Raw genomic sequence first — 27,033 nt, 5'->3', positions numbered from 1 at the left:
TGCCTGCAGACGATGGAAAAGTTTAAAAACCCATTACAAAAGTACTCCAGATGCACCAAATGGGAAGCTCCTGTAATCAGTATTCAAACAGAGCAAAGAGCCTTCTGCGGCCTCGTCTCCCCTGCTCCGAGACCATTACCCCTGCCCCAGCCACCATGGCAACAGAAAAACATCTGGGAGAGCACACCAGAGCAGAGCATTAAACCAGGAGGGAGACCAATTACGTGTCCTCAGCAATCAGGTCCTGCCCACTCCACTCCACCTGGCCTACATCTCTTTATTAATAGCCATCTACTCCCTTTGCCACCGGAGGGCAAATGTACCTCTTACACAGCCCCCCACCTGCACTCGATTCCATTTTCCCTCCTACAGTCCTTCCATTTCACACCCTCCTACCCACTTCGTCCTCGGCCCGCGGTTCCCAGCTACACCCACTCAGCCTGCCAATGCCCCCCCTGCCAGCTATCCTCCTCTGTGTACCTCAGATGGTGGCATCGCTGGGGCGAGGGGATGAGGGCAGGAGCCCCCCAGGAAAGTGGCTTATTTATCTTTTTTCCATGCCGAACACTGAGCAAGAGACAGACTCTTTCTGGAGATGTACTGAGCAGACCCAGGCGTCATGTAGCCACAGTCTATTTAAAGTGATGGTTTCCTGCCAGCTGTTTTCCCTGCAGCTCTCTCAGACACAGCACATCAGAACACTTAATAAATGTTAAATAATAACAACTGCAAATTTAATGCCTGCAGGTCTGGGAAGAATGGTAATAGAGCATCACGTTACTACATAGCATTTCCCTTTTTCTGGACTCGAAATGGACAGGCCCAAAGAGAAAAAGTAATTTCCAATAGGAAGAAATGTTCTTTCTTTCTTTTTTTTTTTTAATATTTTTTTAATTTTTATCTATTCTGAGAGAGAGAGAGGGAGAGAGAGCAAGCAAGAGAGTGGGGGAAGGGCAAGGAGAGAAGGGAGAGAGAATCCCAAGCAGGCTCCGAACCGACAGCACAGAGCCCTACATGGGGCTCGAATCCACAAACTGCGAGTTCATGACCTGAGCAGAAATCACGAGTCAGAGGCTTAACTGATTGAGCCCCGAGAAGTGTTCTTTCTAAATGTGTTGGGAAGGCGCCCCCCGGTGGTCAAACTGGTGCAGAAGCGCATACCAGGCTCTATTCAGGTGGGGGAAATACCAATGTGTCTAACTTTCTGAGAGCACATCATCCATGCCCTTCCACAAAACATTGTTTTGGATACTTTCCAAGAAAACTTTTGGTCTGACCCAGTATGACAGTTCTATTTTTCCTGGAAAAAAATACTTATTTTTTTTTTTTTAACGTTTATTTATTTTTGAGATAGAGAGACAGAGCATGAATGGGGGAGGGGCAGAGAGAGGGAGACACAGAATCCAAAACAGGCTCCAGGCTCTGAGCTGTCAGCACAGAGCCTGACACGGGGCTCGAACCCACGGACCGCCAGATCATGACCTGAGCCGAAGTCGGCCGCCCAACTGACTGAGCCACCCAGGCGCCCCGGAAAAAAATATTTAAATAACATTTTGTTAATTTAAATATTCTCCTTTTATTGATTTGCATTATAATGTGGTGTTATGTGAATAGGGGGACTTCAGTGGACAGAAGTTGTTAACCTTTCAGCATTTAGTTTGTTTGAGGAGACATCCATCTGTTAAGCAGTTAACCTTCTGTATCTATACCAAAGGAGTGACTAGTAAAAGAAAATATTTAAATAAATTTCTCTCTATCAGAACTTGTGATTAGCAATTGTTTGGACGTTTCAAGATATCTGTGTTGTGTTCTCTCTCTCTCTCTCTCTCTTTTTTAAGTTTATTTATTTATTTTGAGAAAGAGACAGCACGAATCAGGGAGGGGCAGAGGGAGAAGAAGAGAGAGAACCCCAAGCAGCCTCCCCACTGTCAGTGCAGAGCCTGATGTGGGGCTCAAATTCACAAAAACATGAGATCATAACCTGAGCTGAAACCAAGAGTCAGATGTGTGACCTACTGAGCCACCCAGATGCCCTTCTGTTGTGTTCTCTGCCAGCTCGATTATTTCCTCCGACTCAGGGAATGTCGCACGGACCTATTGGCCAGTTCTAGACTGGGCCCTTGTCTGGATTAAGCACAGAGACGGCAGTCGTGTGATTTAAATTTCAATTGAGGCTGAAGTGAGGCATATTTAAACCAAAAAGAAGGTGCCAATTGGTATTAAGAATAAGTTGCAAATTTGTTTTTATCTCTGAGAATAGCCGTTCTTTAAAAAAAGTTCTAACATTGTTTTATTAACTCATTCATTCAACAAACGTTTATTGAGCAGCTAATATATGTGTTGGGCTAGGCACTAGGTTAGGTAAAAGGGGTAATCATACTAATAGGTTAACACAATATGCCGGCTACTCTTCCTACTAAGTGATTTACATACATGAACCCATTTCATTCTCATACCGTCTCTGTCAGCTAGGTGTTGGATTTGCCCATGTCACAAATGAGGAAGCTGAATCAGAGAAGTCAGAGGGCTAAGAAAAAAGCCAACAGGGCAGCGTGGTTCCAGAGTCCATACTCTAACCTTGATGTCATACTACTAAACAAGATAAATAAGACAAGTTCTTGATTCTCTTGGACCTTAAAGAGAACATAACCTCGTAAGAGAGACAAAAAATAAAAATTAACCAAAAAAAGACAAATCAGCAACTCATGCCAGTGTAAACACTGTGCACAGTAAGTGTGAACACAGTCTGTAAGAGCACAGAAGAGGTGTGATTAATTTTGCCTGGGGAGTGATTACTCAAGGCTTCATAAAAGAACTGGGCATTGAAGAATAGGGTGGCAATTTGCCAAGCAGACAAGAAGGAAATCTCACACAGAGGAACAGTGTCAACCAGGCACGTTAATGTCATAAAAGTGTAAGCCACACTCCGGGAACAGCCAACAGTTCATGTACCCACTGCGGGGTACGTGAGCCATGTCTGAGATCGAGGCCCGTTCTTGATCATGAATGGCTTTTGAACTTTGAGGTTCTCACAATGAAGTTTAATCAAAAAGCCCTTTCTGGGGCGCCTGGGTGGCTCAGTTGGTTGAGCGTCCGACGTCAGCTCAGGTCACGATCTCACAGTTCATGAGTTCGAGCCCCGCGTCGGGCTCTGGACTGATGGCTCAGAGCCTGGAGCCTGCTTCCGATCCTGTGTCTCCCTCTCTCTCTGCCCCTCCCCCATTCATGCTCTGTCTCTCTCTGTCTCAAAAATAAATAAACATTAAAAAAAAAAAAAACAAAAAGCCCTTTCTGTATTTAGAGCCTAGGAGCACGAACATTTGACTGGACACCCGGCATCCTCCCTCCAAACCCTATGACCCCATTAGGTAAGACTGGCTGAGGGACTATGGTTTAGGCAGGAAATTCTTACTTTCCATGAGGTCAAAACAATGGGGTCCAGACATCTCTGTTTGCTTTATCTTTTTCTTTAGCTTACAAAGGAGCTCCCATGTGACCACTGTTACTAGGTCACCCTGAAATTTCAAGCAGTGGAGAAAACAGGTGTATTTCCTACTCCTTTGGAATCTCTTACATTGGCTCTTGCCAAGAAAGGTAATGCACATCAGGGCTTCTTCCCTAGCTCACATTTACCATACCTGCTGGCATAATGGACAATGACCATTTATAGCTCCTGCCGTGATCTCAAAGCCTCTTCTGGTGTGAGGACAGTGAGCAAGACCCACAGGCCAAGAGCTTGATCTCAAAGCCAGAGGTGCCCCATTAGTGAGTGTGAGGGATAGAGAGCGAGTTTTGTGTGCACATATCAATATGGAGCTTATCAGGGATGGTCTCATCCCTTGAGTGATTTTTGGAAGAACTAAAGGCTTCAACTTAAAAATCTAATTGGAGTCCTTTTTACCAGCACAAGCCAGAAGTAGTCAAGTCTGCTTTGGACTTAGAACTACCGTGACACCTAGTATGTGTTGCTCCGAGAATTGGCACTGAATACCCCTTGCGTGTATCTCTGACCTAAGGAATTCTCCATCAGATCGCTTTCAGATTGATGACGGTAATCTTGAGCCAATTAGGAATTTCATACAAAAGTTGTCATAGCTTTAATGAGAATAAGAATGATGCTTTACTCAGGTCTTTACACAATCAAATTGGGATGTGGCATGGAGGAGAAAACAGTATCTTGGCCGGAAATCTGTATGAGAGAATCCTCTTCTTGAGCCCAAGGTCTCAGCCTCCGCATCCTCAACCCCAACCTGACCCACTGCTTTGCCAGCTCGATTATTTCCTCCGACTCAGGGAATGTCGCACGGACCTATTGGCCAGTTCTAGACTGGACCCTTGTCTGGATTAAGCACAGAGACGGCAGTCGTGTGATTTAAATTTCAATTGAGGCTGAAGCCGCTCTCTGTTTGAAAAAGAAGGGAGTGTTCACCACTTACTATTTTTATGTGGTCCTTGTCGCTTCGCTTTAAAACCTCTCCGTTCCTTTTCCTCCCCCAGCCCCAACTCCCAACAGGCATTAATTAGGATCATACTCACATGTCTGTAAGGCATTCTGAGATCCTTGGCTAGAAGGCTCTGTGTAAAAGCAGAAAGTGTTTTTGCCTTATTGATTGTTCATTAACACATGAAGCAATTGTCTGGAAATGGGAACACACAGAACATTTACCTTGTTTAGTTCTTTTCCTTTTATAGCGCGTTACAAGGATTACCAGTATTACAAATAGGAGGGCCAATAAAATCAGCGGGATCAACACCATTAATATAAACTCCTGCTGATCTGCATCCTCCTCAATGTAGGTAAAATTTGTATTTGTTATTAATGTTGCTGTGGTCACTGCAGCCAACGTCGTCTGAATGGTAGAGTCTCCATCGAGGCTTTCCACTTCCAGGGGCCTATCTGCTGACTGTTCCGGTTCCTCAACATCCCCTGAGGGAACACACACAAAATTGAGATTGCCATGGAGACAAAGCTAGTATGTTATGTTTTCAATGATTTTTACATTTACCCTACATGCATCCAGTGGTAAACTTGATCTACTGCATTTGGTCATCCGGTTCATTGTGACAGAGTATTGATTTAACATAAATGGAGTTCAAGCTGGGAGTATATTGGACATGGAATCGGACGGAGCCCAGAGATAAACCTCCCACTGATACAGGCAGTTGGGCCTTAACCAGATACTTTGGACACACTTACGAAAAGGGCATTGAGAAGCTTCGTCACGTCAAGGGTGATATTCCAGAACATCTTCTAGAGGACACCATGCTATTTCCATAACATTTCTGGATAAATCCAAATTCATGTTTCCTGGAAGTTAACTACTTGCCACACAGCACTCAGGTATAAAGCAATGCATGCTGTCCTAGTTTTTCATAAAAGGTTGCCTATCAGTGCAGAAGAATTCGTGGAAACTGGGGAGACTGATTAGACATCAGCCTCAGTCTCACATGCTGCAGAGAATGGAGACTCTGAGATTATCGGACACAAGTCTTCCTGAATTCTAAATAAAAACACAACATGTATTTCATTTGTAAAGGGAAATTCTCAAGGGGGAAGCTCCCTTAGAGACTAGGGAACCAATATTTAAATGTATTTAATAGAAAGCATCTTCCCCTAGAATAGAAAGAGCTTCCCCTATTAAGAAGCTATAAACAAGTTTATTCTCTTTGAATTTCAGATTGTGTTTAAAACCATCCTGGGGCTCATCACAGGACAGGGAAGGACTATTAGCCTGATGCTCATCTGAGAAATCTTTCCTCACCCGGCTATGTAGTGACCACAGTAAGGCAACCAAAGGTTTCCATGTTACTATGGCATAATGTTGCCTATCATTCAAATGGGGCCCACTGCGGGTAAGAGCATGAATTTAGGCTATAGAAAACTTATCAAGTAAGATGACTTATATGAACATTCTAAGTGAAAGGTGCTATGCAAACAGAAAAGTCAGCTGCTTTAAGCCATCCTCTGTTACTGTAGGTTAGGCCACCACCGCACTGAGTAACAGAGCCAATTCCACACCTTATCCATTCGCATGACTGAATGACCATGAATTCCTCTGATTTATTTTATTTAAAAATATGTGTGATCACAGTCTAATTTTTTGTTGGACTATGTACACGAACATTTCCGTATCCCCCAAGACCAGGGAATCCACTTGATAATCGCATTGGTAAATGCCCCCCAAAAACATCAGAGTCAGTTACAAACTACAGAGTATAACTAGCTGATGTTCCTCACGTGTTTATGCCAAAAACAGGATTTTATTTTTTATTATTTTTTTAAGTTTATTTACTTATTTTGAGAGGGACAGAGACAGTACAAGTCGGGGGGAGGCAGAGAGAGAAAAGGAGACGGAGACAGAGAGGAAGAGGGAGAGAGAGAGAGAGAGAGAGAGAGAGAGAATCCCAAGCAGGCTCTGCTCTGTGAGCACAGAGCCTGATGTGAGGCTTGAACCCATGAAACTGTGAGATTATGACCTGAGCTGCAACCAAGGGTCAGATGTTTAACCAACTGAGCCACCCAGGAGCCCCCAAAAGGAGGATTTTAAAAAATATTTACTATGTATTGACCCAGTCTGGGTTAAGTCTTTGAAATATTTATGTCTTTGAAATAAGGTAGTAAGTTAATAATATTAACACATATGCTAAAAGCTTTGATGCATCATATATCACCCTAATCCAGGAAAAGATATTTGTCCAGTAGGACAATCTCCTCATTAAAGTCATCCAGCTCGCAGAACTATTGAGACCAAATAGCATCATTCACTGATGATCCAGCCAGTAACGACTAGACATATTTGGGGGGTTGGCAAGGGAGGGGCCCACACTCAGGTGCAGTAGAAATACTGACCCCCCTATTCTCTGAGGCCAGTGCTTACAGACCTTCCTCGAATACCCAGACTTCTTTTTTATTTCTTTTGCTTACTTCTAGACCTGCTGAGGCTGCCACCACTATTTCAGGCTAACCTTTATAGAGAATTTACTAAGCCAAATCCCGTGCTCTGCCTTTTACCCAGATTATCTCATTTTGTCCTCACCATTTTTTCAGATAGAAACTGGGCAAAGAGGTTACACAGCGTGCCCATGGTCACAGAGCTATCGTGGAGGAGGATGTGAACCCAAGGTGGCCGATCATTGAAACTGAGCCTTGAAATTCACACGATGTTTTCCCTCCGATAAGACAGGGATACAATGATTACAAGGCACGAGGTGGTGAACCAGAGAGGGAACCCCTGTTCTCGCCGATTCGCCTGGAAGGAAGCAGTTTCCTGGCACAAAGGGGAAGAGAGAGGGATGGGTCCCAGAAACCTGGGCTTTGTGGGGCTCCTTCTAAGCAATTCAGCCCAGATGCACAGCAGGACGTGTTCAACACCTCTCCAAGGAAGGATTTGAGTCACCATTTGACCTGTGGCCCCAGAAGAAGAGAAAATAGGAAAGGAAATAAGGTGGCAGGAATAATAAGAGTGTTTAGATAATCAGGAATGAGAAAGAGAAATGGAAAGAAACACACCAGATGGTCCTGGGTCATGTACACTTATTTTTTAGCACAAGGGACAGTGCTGGTCACAGCTGGCCCCTAGTGACATTTTGGAGTGAAAGGGGGTGAAGTTTCTCTCCCCAACATCCCTCTCATATACACCCTAACATACGTTTTGCACGTTAAACATCACTCTCTCAGAATCTCTAGCGGCTATTTAAATAAATGAGAATCAAGGGGTCTCTTTCCCTCTCTGTTTTATTTTTCTTTACCCTACAAGACTTCATCTCCAGATACTTCCATTACAACGTTCCTTACAGCCCTCCCCACCCCATCCAACACCACAACAGCCACAAATAATAAAGAACACTGGCTGGCATTTATCATATGCTTAGCATGTGCCAGGATCTAGGATAAACACACAACCTAATTTCCTCCCCCCAACAACTTCCTTGCTCACATTTTACAAATGGAGAAACTGAGTCCTGAATGTCTTGCCCTGGGGGACAACCCTGTCCTTTATAAGTTCTGCGACATAGGGTTTTGTAGCTGCATTCCCTACAGCGTAGGTGCCAAATGATAGCGAAGCTTCTAGTCATAGCTTATCCCTTCATAGTAGTGAGAATTTGAAAAAATTATTTACCCCTGTGGCGTGATGTCCTAATGTGTACAACTAAGGGGGGACCCCCAACGCCCCATCTATTTCCACGTTGCTATGTTGCTTCTGGGATATTTACTTTGTTTTTTTAATTAGAATTTTCTGAACTGGTACTAGACACATGATACTAAGCTCAGAAAGGAAGTTTCTCTACCACCACTTCCCCCGCTCACTCAAGGTACCTCCCCAGCGGTAACCCACTCTGCTGCCTTCCAGAAAAACTCAATGCACGTGTAAGTATCATTTCCTGTTTTCTTTTTTTTTTTTTTTTTTAAACACAAAGGGTGGCAAAATGTATATACTGCTCTGACCCTTGCTTTTCTCACTTAAAATTTGATCTTAAGGGGCACCTGGGTGGCTCAGTCAGTTAAGTATCTGACTCTTGGTTTCAGCTCAGGTCATGATCCCATGGTTTCATGAGTTCAAGCCAGGCGTCCTGCTGACAGTGCGGAGCCTGCTTGGGATTCTCTCTCTCTCCCTCTCTCTGCCTCTCCCCCACTTGCGCTGTGTCTGTGTCTCTCAAATATGAATAAATAAAAAAAATTTTTTTAATTGATCTTAAGGGCATCCGGGTGGCTCAGTTGGTTGAGCACCTGACTCTTGGTCTCAGCTCAGGTTAGGATCTCATGGTTTGAGTTCCAGCCCCACACTGGGCTCTGCACTGACAGCACAGAGCCTGCTTGGGGTTCTCTCTCTCTCTGCCTCTTTCAAACTAAATAAATAAACTTAAAAAATGTGACCTTCAAGATTATTTCATGTCTATATACAGACAGTTGTCTTTCCCCCTATTATTTGGATGTATCATAACCTGTTCCTATTGACAGAGATTTAAGTTGTTTCTTTTGCATTTTCAATGATGTTACAATAAACACCCCTGCATCCTTTGGTTTGTACCTGTGCACATATGGTCTTTGCATTTTCAATGATGTTACAATAAACACCCCTGCATCCTTTGGTTTGTACCTGTGCACATATGGTCTATATTTTGTCTTAAGTGTGGTGAGAGCAGGAACAAGGGTGTTGGGTGCAGGGGGAGAGAGGACAGCACCAAATTGCTCTTGGTGGCCTTCTCCAAGATAGCTCCAGCCCGGGCCTCACACCATGAGGACCAGCAGAAACTAAGTCAGAAAAGTGCGGGGCGTGCAGGGTGTCTTTGATGGGAAAGGGGGGAAGTCGAAAAACGGTGGGGATTAGCCCCAGCAGCATTAGATGCCATCAAAAGGGGAGCTGGAAAACCAAGGTGAGCCATAGAATCAACTCAGGAACCAAGAGTGGCTCACCAAGGGAACAGAGGTGAGAGTGAGGTGAAAGGAGAGGCGGACAAAACCAAGGTGGGAACCGCAGAGGAGCCAGTGGTCACAAAAGCAGGCAGTGAAGAGGGCTACTTAGGGGACTGTTCCGTAGAGCATTACGGAGGTTCCTTCTGCGGCCTGTGGGGTGACAGCAACTCTTTCCCCCGTGGACACGGCACCCCCTAAAGCTACTCTGCCTCCAACGTATCTATGGACCCCGGCCTTTTCTTTTTCCTTCTTTCTTTTTTTTTAGAGACGGTGATTTTTTTTTTAAGTTTATTTATTTATTTTGAGAGAGAGTGGCAGGAGGGGCAGAGAGAGAGAGGGAGAGAGAGAATCCCAAGCAGGCTCTGCTCTGTCAGTGCAGAGCCCCATGCGGAACTCAATCCCATGACCATGAGATCATGACCGGAGCCAAAGTCAGATGCTTAACAGACTGAGACACCCATGTGCCCTAAACCCCAGCTTTTTCTGAGCAACACTTGCTAAGGCCCACAATAGTCAATGGTAACTTCCTGTAGGAACCACCTTATGCTTCTTGGGTAAAAGCAACATTTTACAACCTAAGGAGTCTAGTGCTCCTATGGGAGAACCCAGAACTCTCTATCAGGAAGTGAGCCCAGAACGTGTGTGGGGCAGAATGTGCAGGGCCGTGTCTTCTGTCGTGTGTGGACTTTGTGGACGTCTCCATGGCATCGGGGCGGGCAGGATGTGGATTCAGAACGGCAGGGCCTGGGAAGGCCCCTCGCTGCTTCGACCCTCTCTTAAAAGCCAGGGAAGGGGCGCCTGGGTGGCGCAGTCGGTTAAGCGTCCGACTTCAGCCCGGTCACGATCTCGCGGTCCGTGAGTTCGAGCCCCGCGTCAGGCTCTGGGCTGATGGCTCAGAGCCTGGAGCCTGTTTCCGATTCTGTGTCTCCCTCTCTCTCTGCCCTTCCCCGTTCATGCTCTGTCTCTCTCTGTCCCAAAAATAAATTTAAAAAAGAAAAAAAAAAGCCAGGGAAGGAGGCCCTGTCCTACTTATCCCATAGTGTTCCTGTGAAGAGCAAAGAAAATCACAACCATGAAAATGCCAAGTAACCCACAGGGCACCACGCACACGCGCCCGGTGTTGGTAGATTTGCTACTCGCTTAGTGCTCCGTTCTCGTTCCCCCATCTCCAGACTTACCGGTTTCTCGGCCGTCCCCCTGGGGACTAATCTGCCTGCTCTGACGTCTTCATATTATTGCTATGTCTTCCCACCTAAGTCTGGACATATTTCAGGGTAAGTGATGTATGGCCTGAGGGTAAAACTGAAAACGCTACAGAAATAGGCTCAGGCATGACAGTGAACAGGGAGAGGCACGAGCCAGCGAAAAGCCCCACTGCAACACCTCACGTTGCTTTTAATCCTCCAATCCTAAAAGCACCAGATAATCAACCGCACAGTTACAGAGTCACTGACAAATGACTGCTGACGATGGCCATGCAAACACATCTGGGACGCATATTCCACAAACCTGGCAAGGACCCTGGGGGGAATCTTTGTGCGTGGGAAACTGGGAGAAAAGGCTCCAGGTGAACCCGGCAGCAAGAGCAGCTGAGTGGGCGCGTCGGCCCTTATCACTGCTCCAAACACCGTCACTAAGTGGAAATGACTCTGCTTCTCCGTGAAGCAAACTAGCTGACTTCTCTTTTCTGGAAAGTGGAACAAATACGCAACCACGCTCCAGTTTTTTTGTTTTTGTTTTTGTTTTAAGTTAAAGATAAAAAGGCATTACATACCAGCTGAGAGAATGCCACACTGATGTTCCAACGTAAAATAAAACAATGTTGAGAGAATGGCATTAAACTCAGGATACCACGGAGTCTGTTGGGCTTCAATCAGAGGCCCCCTTCTTTCATTTGTTATGTAGACTCCATGCACGAATTGTGTCAACGATTTCGTAATTCAGATAACGAAACAAACGGAAACACAAGTCAGGTGTCAGGCATTCAAACTCTGCCCTGCTCTGTGGAGAAACGGGAGTATCTGAATTTCAAGATACTTAAGACACCAAACTCAAGAAGTCCGCCTGCTTCTCATTCACCTGGACCTCTGCACACAGCAAAGAGCCAGTCAGTGTTGGATGAGATAAAACCAAACCGGGGGTTCTCAGCCTTGGCTGCATGTTAGAATCACCTGTGGACCTTCTAACGCTCCTGATGCCCAAACCTTTCCACCTCACTGTATCTGGGGTGAATGCAGGCCTCAGGATTTTTTTTTTTTTACAGTTCTCCAGGTGACTCCAGTGTGCAGCCGGGATTGAGAACCACTGCTGAAGACCCTCCCCATTTCTGGTCTTGCCCTGGGCCACCCAGCACTCCCCACTGCTGTTCTCTGTGCTTCTCGTTGGCGAACTGGAGAAGAAAGAGGTCAGGCAGTGGGATACCAAAGTCTTGTCTAGCAGCTACCGACTCTGTCGCCAGAACGGAATAGCTTAACAGTCACCACTGAAGCCTTGAGCCCCCTTAAACCACAGGTCCTCATACTTTAGCTTCAGAATCACCTGGAGGGTTTCTCAAACACAGAATGCTGACCACCGCTCCCAGAATTTCTGCTTTAGTAGGTCTGGGATGGAGCTAAAACGTTTCATTTCTAACAAAATGCGGTGGCTGCTGGCCTGGAGGCCATGCTTTGAGAGCCATTGGTCTAAGTTGTGTTTAGTTATTAGTGACGCCTCTTGTCCACAACATTTCCCATGCACCCACATCAGCTGGTGGGTTTTAAGCTCTGTCCAAATCAGTGAGGGTATCTATAGCGGCTGTGCCTTGGCATGTTTTAAAAGCTCCCCGAGTGATTTCAGTAAGTAAGTATGCCAGGCTGAGAGTTACTGAGTTAAATTGTAATTCAATTGACTTTATTTTAATTTGTTGTTACTAAGCTTTAAAGGTGATTGGAGGGGTGCCTGGGTGGCTCAGTCGGTTAAGCGTCCGACTTCAGCTCAGGTCATGATCTCATGGCTCATGAGTTCAAGCCCTGCGTCGGGCTCTGTGCTGACAGCTCGGAGCCTGGAGCCTGCTTCGGATTCTGTTTCCGTTTCTCTCTGCCCCTCCCTCACTCACAATCTGTGTGTGTCTCTCTCAAAAATAAATATTAAAAAAAAAAAAAAAGATGAGCGGAGACCCTATACAGAAAGAAGCGTCTGAGAGCAAAATTAATTGGTATAGGCACCCATCAGATGGTCTATCTCTTCGGTGCTGGTGTCTGTTTACAAATCAGTTGTTCAGCATCTGTGGAATCGGACTGCGATGGGCCAGGGAACAAATGGGAACCAATGACGTACCAGGCTCACCCGACTGCAACCTGTCTGTGGGAGGGTGATTGTGTTGGATGCAGGGAGACACCAGGGCCAAGTGGATGGACGATGCTCCTTGGTGTTGGGCCACTGGGATATCAGCCTGCATGGACCACAGGTGGGTTTCTGAAGTGTTCTGCCTTTCTCCCATTTGCTTGGATTCAAAACAGTACTAACCTATTGTTTATCATCTGAGAGTACTTCATTCAGGTACTTTTTTTTTTTTTAATGTTTCTTTATTTTTGAGGGAGAGAGAGAGCGAGCAGGGGAGAGGCAGAGGGGTTGGGGGGACAGAGGATCTGAAGAGAGCTCTGCGTGGACAGCAGAGAGAGAGCCCAATGAGAGGCTCGAACTCACAAACCGTGAGATCGTGACCTGAGCCAAAGCCAGACGCTTAACCAACTGAGCCCCCAGGCGCCCCCACATGCTTGTTTATTGTCTGATGCCTCCACAGTTTGGTGTCTTTTGTATCCCTAGCACCTGTAACCCTGTCTGCCATCAGGTAAAAGTTGTTTAGGAAATGTAAATAGGCCATGTTAGTCTGAGAGAAAATGCGGGGACATCTCTTACCTTTTTATCAAGAATATAATGTCCTCCTGCCTCTATCCACCCTCTTCCAGGAATACACACTGTACATTCTTAGTACAAAGAGAAACACGGATCTAAGGTGGTCTTCTTAAAAAGTTATCTAAATTTCAAAGAAAGCACTGGAAAATGAGAGGAACTGTTGAATGCAAAGTTAAAAATACTGAATGATAAAATTTCATGTTCCTAGTTTTTGTTTTGTTTGGGTGGGGGGATTCTAGTGTTTCCCATGGTTTCCCACATGTAAAGTCTGGGTGACCTAATTCTCTCTGGGGAGAGGACTAGGGAAATGGAGAGATTGTGGTTGTCACTGTAAGCTCTGTTGTACTATTTGACCGTTTTGAGTAAGTGGAAATACTCACCTAATGTATTTTCCTGACATATTTACCTGAAGAAGATATGGTCAGAGTTAACTATGGTTGAACAGATGCAAGACAGCGCTGAAGGATGAGGGCGGGTTTTAACTATCAAAGGGCAGTTCAGAGGCACCGGGGTGGCTCAGTCGGTTGCCTGTCTGTCTTTGGCTCGATCGTGATCTTGCAGTTCATGGGTTCAAGCCCCACATCAGGCTCTGCACTGATAATGCAGAGCCTGCCTGGGATTTTCGCTCTCCCTCTCTCTCTCTGCCCCTCCCCCACTCATGCTTGCATGCTCTAAATAAACAAATAAACTGTAAAAAAAAAAAAAAAAGAAAGAAAGAAAAAAGTAAAGGCAGTTCACATACAGCAATGCCTGCATTTTGTACACCCTTTCTCATCAACCATATGCTGAAAGAAGGTTAACAAATGTTTCTTTGGCTTATTTTGAGGAGGGTCATCTGGTAAAATGCTTGCACGCGGTGGTCTGCTCTGGGAATTTATTCGCGAAGCTTGGTTGTATTTTTTACCTCATTGCCTCCAGAAGCACACCTGCAGCTGCAGTTTATTATCAGATTTTATTTTTCTTTTTTTGTAATTTACTATCAGATTAAAACATGCCCACAAAGGGGGCCCACCATGCTCGGATGCCTTTTTTGTTTGTTTGTTTCAAACTTTTTATTTTGGTGTCTTTTCAAAAGAAAGCTTGCTCATATTTAACCGGACTTGCCCAGACCCTGAGGCTGTCTCAGTTGGGAGTTACTCACCTGGGGAAGCTGCATTTCTGACCATCTGACTACCTTTTTGCACGCTGGAGACCTGTTCTGCCTTGTGGTTCCTGGCAGTTTAAAGGAATGTATGTATTTTCTTTAATGTTTATTTATTTTTGAGAGAGGGAGAGAAAACCACAGAGGAGGAACAGAGAGAGGAAAAGAGAGAGAGTCCCAAGCAGGTTCTGCGCTGTCAGCACAGAACCTGCTGCAGGGCTTGAGCTCACAAACCGTGAGATCATGACCTGAGCTGAAATGAAGAAACAAATGGGGAAAAAAACAAATGGAAACAAAAAGGATTTTCTTGAAATGATAGCTATTATCATTACTAATCTGAATATTTTCTACTTTTATTAGATTTCTATCTCTCTTTCGAATAGCCGGTTTCAAAATTACAATTCGAGAGAGTTAGTGGGAGTCAAATGTTCCTGGCCATGCCCTTGTCCTCTCTCTGGCCTGCTATCAGCCCCCTCCGAGTAGGGAGGGGAGACAAGGCGGGCTCCTGCACAGTGCACACGGGCCCGCTGTCTGGGCGATGCACCCCTTGCTCAGATCAGCATGGGCTCAGTGTCGCCAGAGAGAGTACCTGAAAGACAGGGCCAAGCCCAAAAACAAATGGTAGATGTATGTTTGTGGACATATAGGAGACAAGGAGGACAGGAGCGAAGGGAAAGGAGATGTGGGCTAGTATCTCAGGGGCTGATGGGTCTTCACCAGGAGCAGCCTGAGAAAGGGGAGAAACTGGTGTAACCAGTATGAGGGAGCAGACAGCAAGAGATTGTTCTATTGTTTGACGGATTCTTACAGGAGGCCGAAGAAGGAGGCAATTTCCTCAGGTCTCCGAAGTGGTGTCTGAGTGGAACAAATCGTGGATGGGACTTTCTGAGTCCAGGTGTCTGAGGCTGGTGTCTGAGGCCAGCCTGCTTCTGGTCCTATTTTACCTTGAAAGGGATTCTATCCTGCCCCTCCCTCCTGGACAACCTAACAGGCCTCAAGCACTGAAAATTCAGTGCTGCTGCTTGAGCTCGGGGTGCAATTCAGTTCCACTCTCTTGCCAGCCTCTTTTCTGCATTTGTTTTGTTTTGTTTTAAAATTTTTTAATGTTTATTTTCGAGACAGACAGAACGTGAGTGGGGGAGGGCCAGACAGAGAGGGAGACACAGAATCTGAAGCAGTTTCCAGACTCTGAGCTGTCAGCACAGAGCCTGTCGAGGGGCTCAAACTCACGGTTCGTGACTTCATGACCTGAGCCGAAATTGGCGTTCAACCGACTCAGCCACCGAGGCGCCCCTTCTGCATTTGTTAATATATCCCACGATTTTTTTTTTCCTTCTAGTTTTTAATGTGATGGGTTGCATGAGTAGATTCTCTAAAGGTGATCCACTCTCGGATTCCTGGTTCTATGTAATCATTAGGGTGTTGTGTTTTGCTTTGTTTTCAACATGGTTCCTTTACTTTTATTTGAATAACTGATCTAGGACTCAGCCTAATTTTTTTCTAATATTTATTAACTGGCTACGTAACCAAAGGTCTGTGGTGTCATTGACAGACCAATGTAGGGATGGTCTTTGCTTGACAAAAGATAGTCATAGGGTTGCTAGATGAAGTACAGGACCCCCACTTGAATTTGAATATCAGATAAACAACAAATAATTTGTTTAGTACAAATGTGTCCCATGCAATATTTGTGTGGCCTATATTTACACTGAATTGCATGAGATGTACTTACACTAAAAAAAAAAAAAGTGTTTATTTGAAATTTACATTTATGGCACAAAAACAGACACACAGACCAATGGAATAGAATAGAAACCCCAGAACTAGACCCACAAACGTATGGCCAACTCATCTTTGACAAAGCAGGAAAGAACATCCAATGGAAAAAAGACAGCCTCTTTAACAAATGGTGCTGGGAGAACTGGACAGCAATATGCAGAAGGTTGAAACTAGACCACTTTCTCACACCATTTACAAAAATAAACTCAAAATGGATAAAGGACCTAAATGTGAGACAGGAAACCATCAGAACCTTAGAGGAGAAAGCAGGAAAAGACCTCTCTGACCTCAGCCGTAGCAATCTCTTACTCGACACATCCCCAAAGGCAAGGGAAGTAAAAGCAAAAGTGAATTACTGGGACCTTATGAAGATAAAAAGCTTCTGCACAGCAAAGGAAACAACCAACAAAACTAAAAGGCAACCAACGGAATGGGAAAAGATATTTGCAAATGACATATCGGACAAAGGGCTAGTATCTAAAATCTATAAAGAGCTCACCAAACTCCACACCCGAAAAACAAATAACCCAGTGAAGAAATGGGCAGAAAACATGAATAGACACTTCTCTAAAGAAGACATCCAGATGGCCAACAGGCACATGAAAAGATGTTCAGCGTCGCTCCTTATCAGGGAAATACAAATCAAAACCACACTCAGGTATCACCTCACGCCAGTCAGAGTGGCCAAAATGAACAAATCAGGAGGCTATAGATGCTGGAGAGGATGTGGAGAAACGGGAACCCTCTTGCACTGTTGGTGGGAATGCAAATTGGTGCAGCCGCTCTGGAAAGCAGTGTGGAGGTTCCTCAGAAAATTAAAAATAGACCTACCCTATGACCCAGCAATAGCACTGCTAGGAATTTATCCAAGGGATACAGGAGTACTGATGCATAGGGGCACTTGTACCCCAATGTTCATAGCAGCACTCTCAACAATAGCCAAATTATGGAAAGAGCCTAAATGTCCATCAACTGATGAATGGAGAAAGAAATTGTGGTATATATACACAATGGAATACTATGTGGCAATGAGAAAAAATGAAATATGGCCTTTTGTAGCAACGTGGATGGAACTGGAGAGTGTGATGCTAAGTGAAATAAGCCATACAGAGAAAGACAGATACCATATGGTTTCACTCTTATGTGGATCCTGAGAAACTTAACAGGAACCCATGGGGGAGGGGAAGGAAAAAAAAAAAAGAGGTTAGAGTGGGAGAGAGCCAAAGCATAAGAGACTGTTAAAAACTGAGAACAAACTGAGGGTTGATGGGGGGTGGGAGGGAGGGGAGGGTGGGTGATGGGTATTGAGGAGGGCACCTTTTGGGATGAGCACTGGGTGTTGTATGGAAACCAATTTGTCAATAAATTTCATATATATAAAAAAAAAACAAATAAACAAGTGAAATGAAAATGAAAAAAAAAAAAGAAAATGTGAAATAAAGAAAATAATAATAAAACTAAAAAAAAAAAAAAAGAAATTTACATTTAACTGAGTGTCCTATATTTTTGTTTGCTAAATATAGTAGTCTTAATCATGAATAAATAAACAAGCATAATGTTCAGAAAAGAATAAATGTATTTTTAATTAAGAAATATTTTTGGGGCGCCTGGGTGGCACAGTCGGTTAAGCATCTGACTTCAGCTCAGGTCACGATCTCGCGGTCCGTGAGTTCAAGCCCCACGTCAGGCTCTGGGCTGATGGCTCAGAGCCTGGAGCCTGTTTCCAATTCTGTGTCTCCCTCTCTCTCTGCCCCTCCCCCGTTCATGCTCTGTCTCTCTCTGTCCCAAAAATAAATAAACGTTGAAAAAAAAAATTAAAAAAAAAAAAAAGAAATATTTTTGTCGGTGGAAGAAAAAAAACCAGATGCCAGGAAACCCTCCTAACTACTGGACTCTTATTTCTGAAAATCACAATGGGGTGGGGAAGTAGGAAATAATAAAGATGGTTTTAGTTCATGTACAGCAAAAAAAACATAGAAAAAAATTCAAATTCCTAAAACAGACTAGATTTATTGGTTTTATTTCAAGGTAAAGGAACCCAACACCACCAACTAGACTCTGCCCTGATAGGGAACTTTCCTTTCACCATATTTAATTAAGGAGGAAATGTTCTGTGCTGTCCTCATCCCCCGAGGCAGATGTTTCTATTTATTTTATGTTACAGAAATTTTATTTCTTTTTTGAGTTTTCAAATCCTCTTTTACTGGCTTGAAATGTATTATCCATGGAACTTATATTCCTTTTGTTTTCCTTTCAAAAGCCTCCCCCAAAGGCTTGTAACTACCTGGTCTTTCTGCAAATCGTCAGGCTGCTCGATACCTATTTTCTGGGTCTAAACTCCATCCCTATTTTTTTTAAAATGTTTTTATTTCTTTTTGAAAGAGAGACAGAAAGAGTGAGAGAGACAGGGCGTGAGCAGGGGAGGGGTAGAGAGAGGGAGACACGGAACCTGAAGCAGGCTCCAGGCTCTGAACTGTTCGCACAGAGCCCCACGCGAGGCTGGAACTCACGGACCATGAGATCATGACCTGAGGTGAAGTCGGATGCTCAACCGACTAAGCCACCCAGGCGCCCCCCCCATCCCTATTTTGAGAGGAAGACAGATAAGAATACTTTCTCAATACTACTCAATAGATGTGGTTACATAGTATTCTCTCCAGGAAGGGAAGCAGTAATTGTTGCCTGTTTTGGTCTGAGAAGACAGAAGTAAACTACTTATACATGAAAAGATATGGGATAGTTAATATTTTGGAATAAAAAAAAAAAAGTGGGGTAAGTAAAAAATCATATTTATCCAGGTATTACCATAGTTTCATTTTATTATTTAAATGATTATGACTTTGTCATGAATATATGTAAATCTGGATAAATTTTATGTCATTCATTCCCCAGTCAGTCAGTAGTGTGCCTATTATGTACCAGGCACCATTCTAGGTCCTGGGATATAAAGGTGAATGAGACCAGGTCTATGCTTCCCAGGGAAGACACTGGTAAGTAGGGACAATGGCACATAAATCAATACCTATAATACAGTTTAACAAAAGCCATGATTGTATACAGAATACCATGAGACTATGGGAGAGGAAGGTATTTGTTCATCTGGGGGTGGAAGACTCAGGAAATCTTCACAGAGGAGAAGGTCATTAAATTGAATCTCAGGAGTTTATCAGGCAAAGGTGTCAGGGAAAGGCATCACAGTTGACGCACGTGGGAAGGCTCAGTGACCCAACAGTGTTGGCACATTCAAGCAGTTGCACCATCAGGCGTGTGGTGGGGAGTGTCAAGGGTTAAGCAAGAAAGGAACTCAGGACAACTCATAAGGGGCCTTGTAATAATGGCAACGGATTTGGAATCTACTCAAAGGAAATGAAATCTCACTGAAGGGGTAGATACAGGAAGAAATGATCGCTTTTTGTTATAGAGCTATTGCTCTGGAGGCCATGTGAAATGGGGTGGAAGAGGAGACTAAACACAAGAGACAGGTTAAGAAGTTAATGAACTAGAATAGGCGAGAGCTAACAAGGGCTTAAACTAGCAGGGAGCTGAGAAGGAGTTCCGTTCTGGACATGCTGAGCCTAAGGCCCATGTGACATTGTCCAAGAAAAACTGAGGACGAGAATGCAGGTATAAAGCTGGGCAGATAGGCCTAGTGGGAGGTTGTTTTGTTTTGTTTTGTTTTGTTTTGAATCATCAGCCAAGAAGTAAAGTGAAAGCCATGAACATGGATACCATGGCCCAGGAATGATATAAGGAATAAGAAATAAAAGATAGACATGCTATGAAATGAGCAGGTGGAAGAGAAAGACTCCTAAACAAAAACTGGAAAGGAGCATTCAATGTGCTAGGAGATCAAGGAGAAAAAGGCATTGCAAAACCCAAGGAAGAGGAGAATTTCAATCATTGGTTAATTATGTTAAGTGATACGGAGGAAAACGTGCAATAGGGACAGAAATGGGTCCCTTGGGGTTAGCTCTTAGAAGACACTGATGACCCAGGTAGAGCAATTGGAATGCTGTGTTTGACACAGCAGCCAGATTGCAGTGGGTCCAGATGAAGGTGTGTTGACTTCTTTCAAAGAGACTGGGAATTATGGAAAGGGACGATGGCAGAAAGCTCAAGGAAAACTCAGAGGCACTCTCATTATTTTTCATTATAAAAGTATACCTACCTGAAAGAATAGAGAATACTGTAACAGATAACTGGGTACCCACCACTAATTATCTCACAATTTTCTATATCGACTAGAGGACCGATTGGCAAACTTTTCTTTAAAGAGCAGAGAATGAATGTTTTAGATCTTGTGGCCCACAAAGCAAAATACAGGCTATTATATAAGTTTTTGTTTAACCATTTAAATATATGAAAACCATTCCTAGCTTATGGGTCAGAAAAAAACGGGACGCTTGCTGAGTTTGGCCCATGGGTTTTCATTTGCTGACCCCAGGACTACCATGTTTTTCTGAAAGAAACACAACATCATAGATACAGTTGAAGCCCTCCTTGTACTCCTCCCTGATCTCATTCCCCTCCCTCCCTTTCCAACGGTAATTGCTTTCCTAAAGTTAACGTGTATCAGTCCCAACTTTTAAAATATGCCTATGTCCCTAAGCAATATAAGCATAATTTGGAGTGTTTTTATGTACTTATTTACTTTTGTGGGAGAAAGCATGCATGAGCACGCATGTGTGTGCAGGGGAAGGGCAGAGGGAGAGAATCTTAAGCAGGCTCCAAGCCCAGTGCAAAGCCTCGTGCAGGGCTTGATCCTACAACCGCGAGATCATGACCTGAGCCGAAATCAGGAGTCGAATGCTCAGCTGACTGAGCCACTCAGGCACCCCTGGAGTGTTTTTAAAACTTTAAGTAAATGTAATCATTCTGTGCAAAATAATCTTCAATTGGCTTTTTTGGCTAACATTACAGTTGAGATTAATTCATCTTCATACATTTGGCTTTAGTTCATTAATTTCACCAACTATATGACACCTCATTTTGGGACTATATTAAGTTTCACATATTCTTCTGTTCATGAACACTTAAGTTGTTTCTATTTTCTCCATCTTTACAAACAGTGCTACAGTCAGTGTTCTTGGCCATGACGTTTTGCCACACATTTGTTTTTGAGCTGGTATATATACCTGAGATTAAATTGTTGAGGTTGTAGGCTACAAACATTTTTAGCTGACTAAATATTTCCAAATTGTCCTCTAGACTGGTTGTGTAGAAAAATTTCCTTTTCCGGTATTTTGGTATGGTTGGTAACCCGAAAATTTTTCCCAATATGCCACACCTAGAAATACTGAATGAAATATCAGAAGCAACTTTTTAAATGTATAAAGAAACCTCAAAAAAGCAAGGAAATCCTCAGGGTCCAGAAAATGTTTCAAAAAACAAAAAAGAAAAAAGAAAAGGAAAGGAAAAAAAAGATGATATCGGAAATTTAAATTCGGAGACGAATATGGGGACCTATGGGGATTTCCTAGAACAAAGGTTTGGGGCCATAGGGATATGAGAGGTTATATAATTCTTTCAGGGGACTTCTGTCCATCTCTTGGCTCAAAACTTAAGGCTGGGGTGCCTAGGCGTCTGGGTTAAGCATCTCACTCTTGGTTTCGGCTCAGGTCATAATCTTACAGTTTGTGAGATCAAGCCCTGCATCAGGCTCTATGCTGACATCACAGAGCCTGTTTGGCCTTCTCTGCCTCTCTCACATTCTCTCTCTCTCTCTCTCTCCCGAAATAAATAAACTTAAAAAAAAAAAAGTTAAAGCTGAAACACCAGGCCATGGTTTTAAAAAAAAGGATGGGGCGCCTAGGTGGCTCAGTTAGTTAAGTGACTGACTCTTGAGTCGGGTTCAGGTCAGGATCTCATGGTTCATGTGTTTGAGCCCCACATCAGGCTCTGCGCTGACAGTGAGGAGCCTGCTTGGGATTCTCTCTCTCTCTCTCTCTCTCTCTCTCTCTCTCTCTCTGTCTCTCCCCCACTTTCATGCTCTCTTTATCTCTTTCAAAATTAAATAAACTTAAGGAAAAGAAAAGAAGGGAAGGAGCAGTGATTAGCACAAAGTTTTAAGTCAAAGACCAGTGTTCCACAGCCAGGCTGACCTCACCCTCATCCTGACACTGTGGACCTGGCCCCTCTTCTGATTTCAATTTGATTTTGTCTGCTTCTTTCTCGTTGGCAATAGCTTTGGCATCTTTGGTCACCTGTTTCTGGCGTCAGCTTGCCTCCACAGCAGACTCTGGTTTGTTGGCCGGCGCCTTTAATGATGTTTGGGCACCTCCTCTTGTAACTCTTGGAGTCTGACCCCTGAGGCCTGCTTAGCCTCCCCCTCTCCACACCAATGCTGGGGGTTAAGCCTGAGGTCTAACCTCTGACTCTCCTCAAGCCTAGCACATCCCTGCCTCCATTTCTTCCAAACACTATTCTGTGGTGACAGGACTAGGTTGTATTGGTAAAGTATTTACAATACGTTGGTGATGGAATAAAAAAAAAGTTGGATTTCTGTTAAGTGGGGTGAGTCTTCCTCTGTGTGCCAGACTGTATCTTCAGTGCCCCCAAGATTTCTCTTTTTTTTTTTAGTTTTTTTAATGTTTATTTATTTTTGACAGAGAGAGAGAGAGACAGGGCATGAGCAGGGGAGGGGCAGAGAGAGAGGGAGGCACAGAATCCGAAGCAGGCTCCGAGCTGTCAGCACAGAGCCCAACGCGGGGCTCGAACTCACAAACCGCGAGATCATGACCTGAGCCCAAGTCAGACGCTCAAGTGACTGAGCCACCCAGGTGCCTCATGCCCTCAGGATTTCTATCGTGAATGGGAATCAACTGAGATGAACAACAGGCTTAGGTCTGTATAAACTTCAGATCAAACTATTAGGTAATACTATGTTTAAAACAAAGACATAGAAGGAATAAATAACACAAGAAAAAATAAAAGCAGGGGCGCCTGGGTGGCTCAGTCAGTTAAGGGTCCGACTTCAGCTCAGGTCATGATCTCACAGTTTGTGAGTTCGAGCCCTCAGTCGGGCTCTGTGCTGACAGCTCAGAGCCTGGAGCCTGCTTCAGATTCTGTGTCTCTCTCTCTGCCTCTCCCCCACTCATGCTCTGTCTCTCTCTCCCACAAAAATAAACATTAACAAAATTTTTTTAAGGAAAAATAAAGGCAAGACATATTTTTTTCTGGAAACAAAAAATTTTTTTCTAGAATAAAAAATATAACTGAAATTAAAAGCCCAATGAATGGGTTAAGCAGCAGGATGGACTGGGTGATTGCACTAACCCTCCCACCGGTGGTGCAGAGTTCCTGTTTCTCCACATCTTTGCCAACATTTGAGGATGGTGCAAACTGTACACAGGTAGGCAAATTGCAGGTTATATTGTTTCTTTGCAGAATTGGGCCCATCCCAGCCAAAATCCAGCCCTCTTCTGGTTTCTTAGATCAGGCTTTTGGACACAGAGGGACTTTAAGCCTCAATCAATCCCTTTCTGCCTGGTTTTTTTTTTTGTTTTTTTTTGTTTTTTTTTGTTTTTTTTTTGGTCCCTGAAGGCTGCTTGGTCCTTGGGGTCAGTTCTCAGTAGCGCTCTCCCACAGCGATTGACCCTGGTTCCCACACCCCGAAGCCTCTTACCCAATGACTTCATCATTCCACTTTTCCGGCTTCTGGTCTTAACTATGCTAATCCCCTGATTCTCTGTTGCTCACTCTGCACCTTGCAGCCTTTCCTTCCCCCTCTAAAGGCCAAAGTTCAACCCAACTCCTTCCATCCCTTTTCCTGTAGACCAGTCTCCGACCCAACCAGATACAGCTCCTTTATTAATATGCAGTAACATTAGACTCCAACTAAGAATGCATCTACAGTTAGAAGGATACCAGAGATATATTTTTCTAAACCTGAAACTAGCCACATATCCTGGCAGAACCTAAAAATCCAGAGGTATCACAACATATGTTAGAGCATGGATTCCTGAGACTGAATCTTACTTTACTATTTAACTGTGTGACCTGAGGCAAGTCACTTAACCTCTCAGTGACTCCATTTTCTCATACGTAAAAGAGGGACATATGTTTAAGGTTGTTAGGAAAATCAAATGAGTTAGTATAAATAATTTAGAACAGCGCCTGGTATACAATGAATACTATATGTGTTTGCTATCATCATTATTGCTACTTGAAATTGGAACTGTCCCAGGCAATAGCAGATGCCAGTCACATTCGTTGAAATGAGATCAGTTTGAAAAGTGCAACTCCACTTATGTAACTAGTATTTTATTTAATTCTTTCTTCCCAAGGTTTAGCTAATGTTCTCCTGAAACAGCATAGAAAATCTCCCAGTCGTCCGTGTCAAACCCAGTGTTTAACCCTGGCCACCAAAACAGTTACAGCCTCCTTGTTCTCTGTGTCATGCCCTTAGCCCTCCTTTCTACAAACCATTATGCCCAAAGCAGATAATAAATCCCATGTTTTTGGTGTCTGGGAAGTTGCTTTTAGCTTTCTGATACTGTCAAGCTGACATCGACAGGGCACAGGGCAAGAAACCAGGTGGAAATGACTCCCTCACTCATTGGACACAATGTTGCCTTGACATTGAGTCTGCATTTTCTTAGCATCCAACCCTGGCCAAGATACTTAAATCCACAGCTTTTCTTCTACTAGGCTCATCTGTTTGGTCAAAATCCCAGAAAAGCTGTTTTCTCATTTCTCTCCTGGTGATTTCTAAGCAGATTATTTCACTTGGGATAATAATCAAGTCTGCATCAGGCTCTCTCTATAGAGAGAAAAGACACTGACTCAGAGGTATTGACACAGGTCCAGGTAACTGCAGGTATGAGATTATGTTGCCTGTTTGTGGTTGGCTTGATTTGAGCTGTATCCTGGAATATGTTTGCAAGGAAGAGAGTCAGGCTGTTCAGTAGATTGGATTCTAGTACCAAACATCTCCAAGATACTTTCTGAAGAATCCAAGGAAATACAAGTGTGACGCCTATAAACCAACTCACATCCTGAAGTCTTAGGCCCCATGGGCTCACAATGATATGCATTCGTTAATTTAAAAATATATAATCAGTCTTTGTAAGAGACTTCCCCTTGACTTTGATTATACAGCTTTTTGCAGGTGGGCATTTTTGCATTTTCTGACTTTGGAAATCCAGACAGGGCCCAGTAAGTGTCTTGGATGATTATCCAGATAAACCCTGCACTTGGCTGAAATGCAGCTTTTCACCTCTGACTTCCCTGACATTCTAACGATACTTGTTTTCAGGAGCTCATCAGCTTTTAGTGATCAGCCTCAAATCCATTGTATTGCTCGAACAGGGTTCGAGGAAGTCAAAGATGAGCTACAGAGGATTTTCCCTGGAAGAGCTCACAGGCCGGTGGGAGATACGGACATATACACAATTAGGATTTAATGTGATTAGCTATGTTTATAGAAGTTTAGTTTTATGTGGGCATAATACAGGTAAAGGCAGAACGCCAGGCAAGGGGCAGTGAAAGGAGACATCAAGGAAGCATTAACTCTCAGTCTGGGTCTTTAGGAGTTCATTAAGTAGAAAAAAGAGAACTTGTCATTCACTTTTAGCATGAGCCACACAGGCCTGGGGCACATGCTCCATTCGGTGTGACTGTGGCTGGGCAGTGGGAGGGCACGTGGGAGGAGATGCCATGGAAAGGAGGTTGAAGTGAGAGTCTAAGGGGCATCAGTGAGGAGCAACCAAAGGTCTTCATGTGGAAGAGCCACTGATCAGATGTGGGTTTTAGAAAGAAAACTTTTACTGGGTCTTCAGATGATCCTTTTGCGTCTCCCACATGGCAGACGCTTGGACTCAGAAATGTCAAGAAAATACTCAGGCAAGCTTAAATATTACTCTCAGCGCATCTTTGAGGCACGGGTGGTACCTCTAAGACTCACAACAGGTGGCAGTGGGATGGCTGGGCTCTGCCTCCTGGGGTGTGAAGGGACGCCCCGTGGGGACAGGAGTCTGGCCCAGAGGGCTCTCCACCCGGGCAGAGGAGAGAACCGGGGAGCCTCAGTCAGAAGAGCTGCGGGGCAATGAAGCTTGGCCTTCCGACCTCCCCTGTGCCACCAAATGCAACTTGAGCTGTGTCACCTTGGTGCTCGCTCCCAGCCCCCAAACCGTGCCTAAGATAACACATTGTCTCCCCCACCCCCGCACTCCCCCGGCTCATCTTAAACACTACCTCCCATTTTAACCAAACATCTTTCTGGTTGGAATGGTTTGCCTTTCACTTTTCATTTGCCACCTCGGATGCCTGGCAAAACTACATGGAGAGCACCCAGGGCAAGCGAAATTGGTGGGATGGTGTGGTGGGGTGTTGACTGTGAATCTCCAGGAAATTGCCACATCTGCTAGGTCAGGGCCTGATGCCCCCCCCCCCGCCCCCATCCTATTTAAAGAATTGTAGCTTGAGAACTTCCTTTTGCTTGAAATACTGCTATATGCTAGAAGCAGGTAGTATCCCTTGACATAAACTATTGGCAATGAGTTTATTTACCCGAGGGCAAGTCAACAAAACTGTAAGAGGCAATTGAGGCTGATCGTGCTTTTGTTGTAGCAACTGTCAAGGGTATAAATCAATTGCTGCTCTTAGCTCAAAATACTGAGATTTAACATTTTGTCTTTTCCGATACCTTTGATTGGCTACAATCACATCACTTTTCAAAATAAAGTTTCATGGTACGCCTGGATGGCTCAGTCGGTTAAGCGTCCGACTTCGGCACAGGTCGTGATCTCACGTTTCATGAGTTTGAGCCCGACATCGGGCTCTGTGCTGACAGCTCAGAGCCTGG

At 44.2% G+C, this 27,033-nt stretch overlaps 1 protein-coding gene across 2 annotated transcripts in view; it reads right to left on the bottom strand.

Annotated features, from left to right (window-relative positions):
- TMEM154 (transmembrane protein 154) overlaps positions 1–27,033 on the bottom strand; it is a 44,862-nt gene that overhangs the window by 16,917 nt on the left and 912 nt on the right. For both annotated transcript variants that reach the window (XM_032592889.1, XM_032592888.1), the window contains exons 2-3: positions 4,667–4,927; positions 4,537–4,575 (exon numbers count right to left, since the gene is read on the bottom strand). In XM_032592889.1, coding sequence (XP_032448780.1) covers positions 4,537–4,575; positions 4,667–4,927 — 300 coding nt within the window. The remainder of the gene's footprint in view (positions 1–4,536; positions 4,576–4,666; positions 4,928–27,033) is intronic.

Source organism: Lynx canadensis, chromosome B1 (genome assembly GCF_007474595.2).
Source record: "Lynx canadensis isolate LIC74 chromosome B1, mLynCan4.pri.v2, whole genome shotgun sequence".
Taxonomy (NCBI): Eukaryota; Metazoa; Chordata; class Mammalia; order Carnivora; family Felidae; genus Lynx; species Lynx canadensis.
This window is presented reverse-complemented; position numbering and strand designations above follow the sequence as displayed.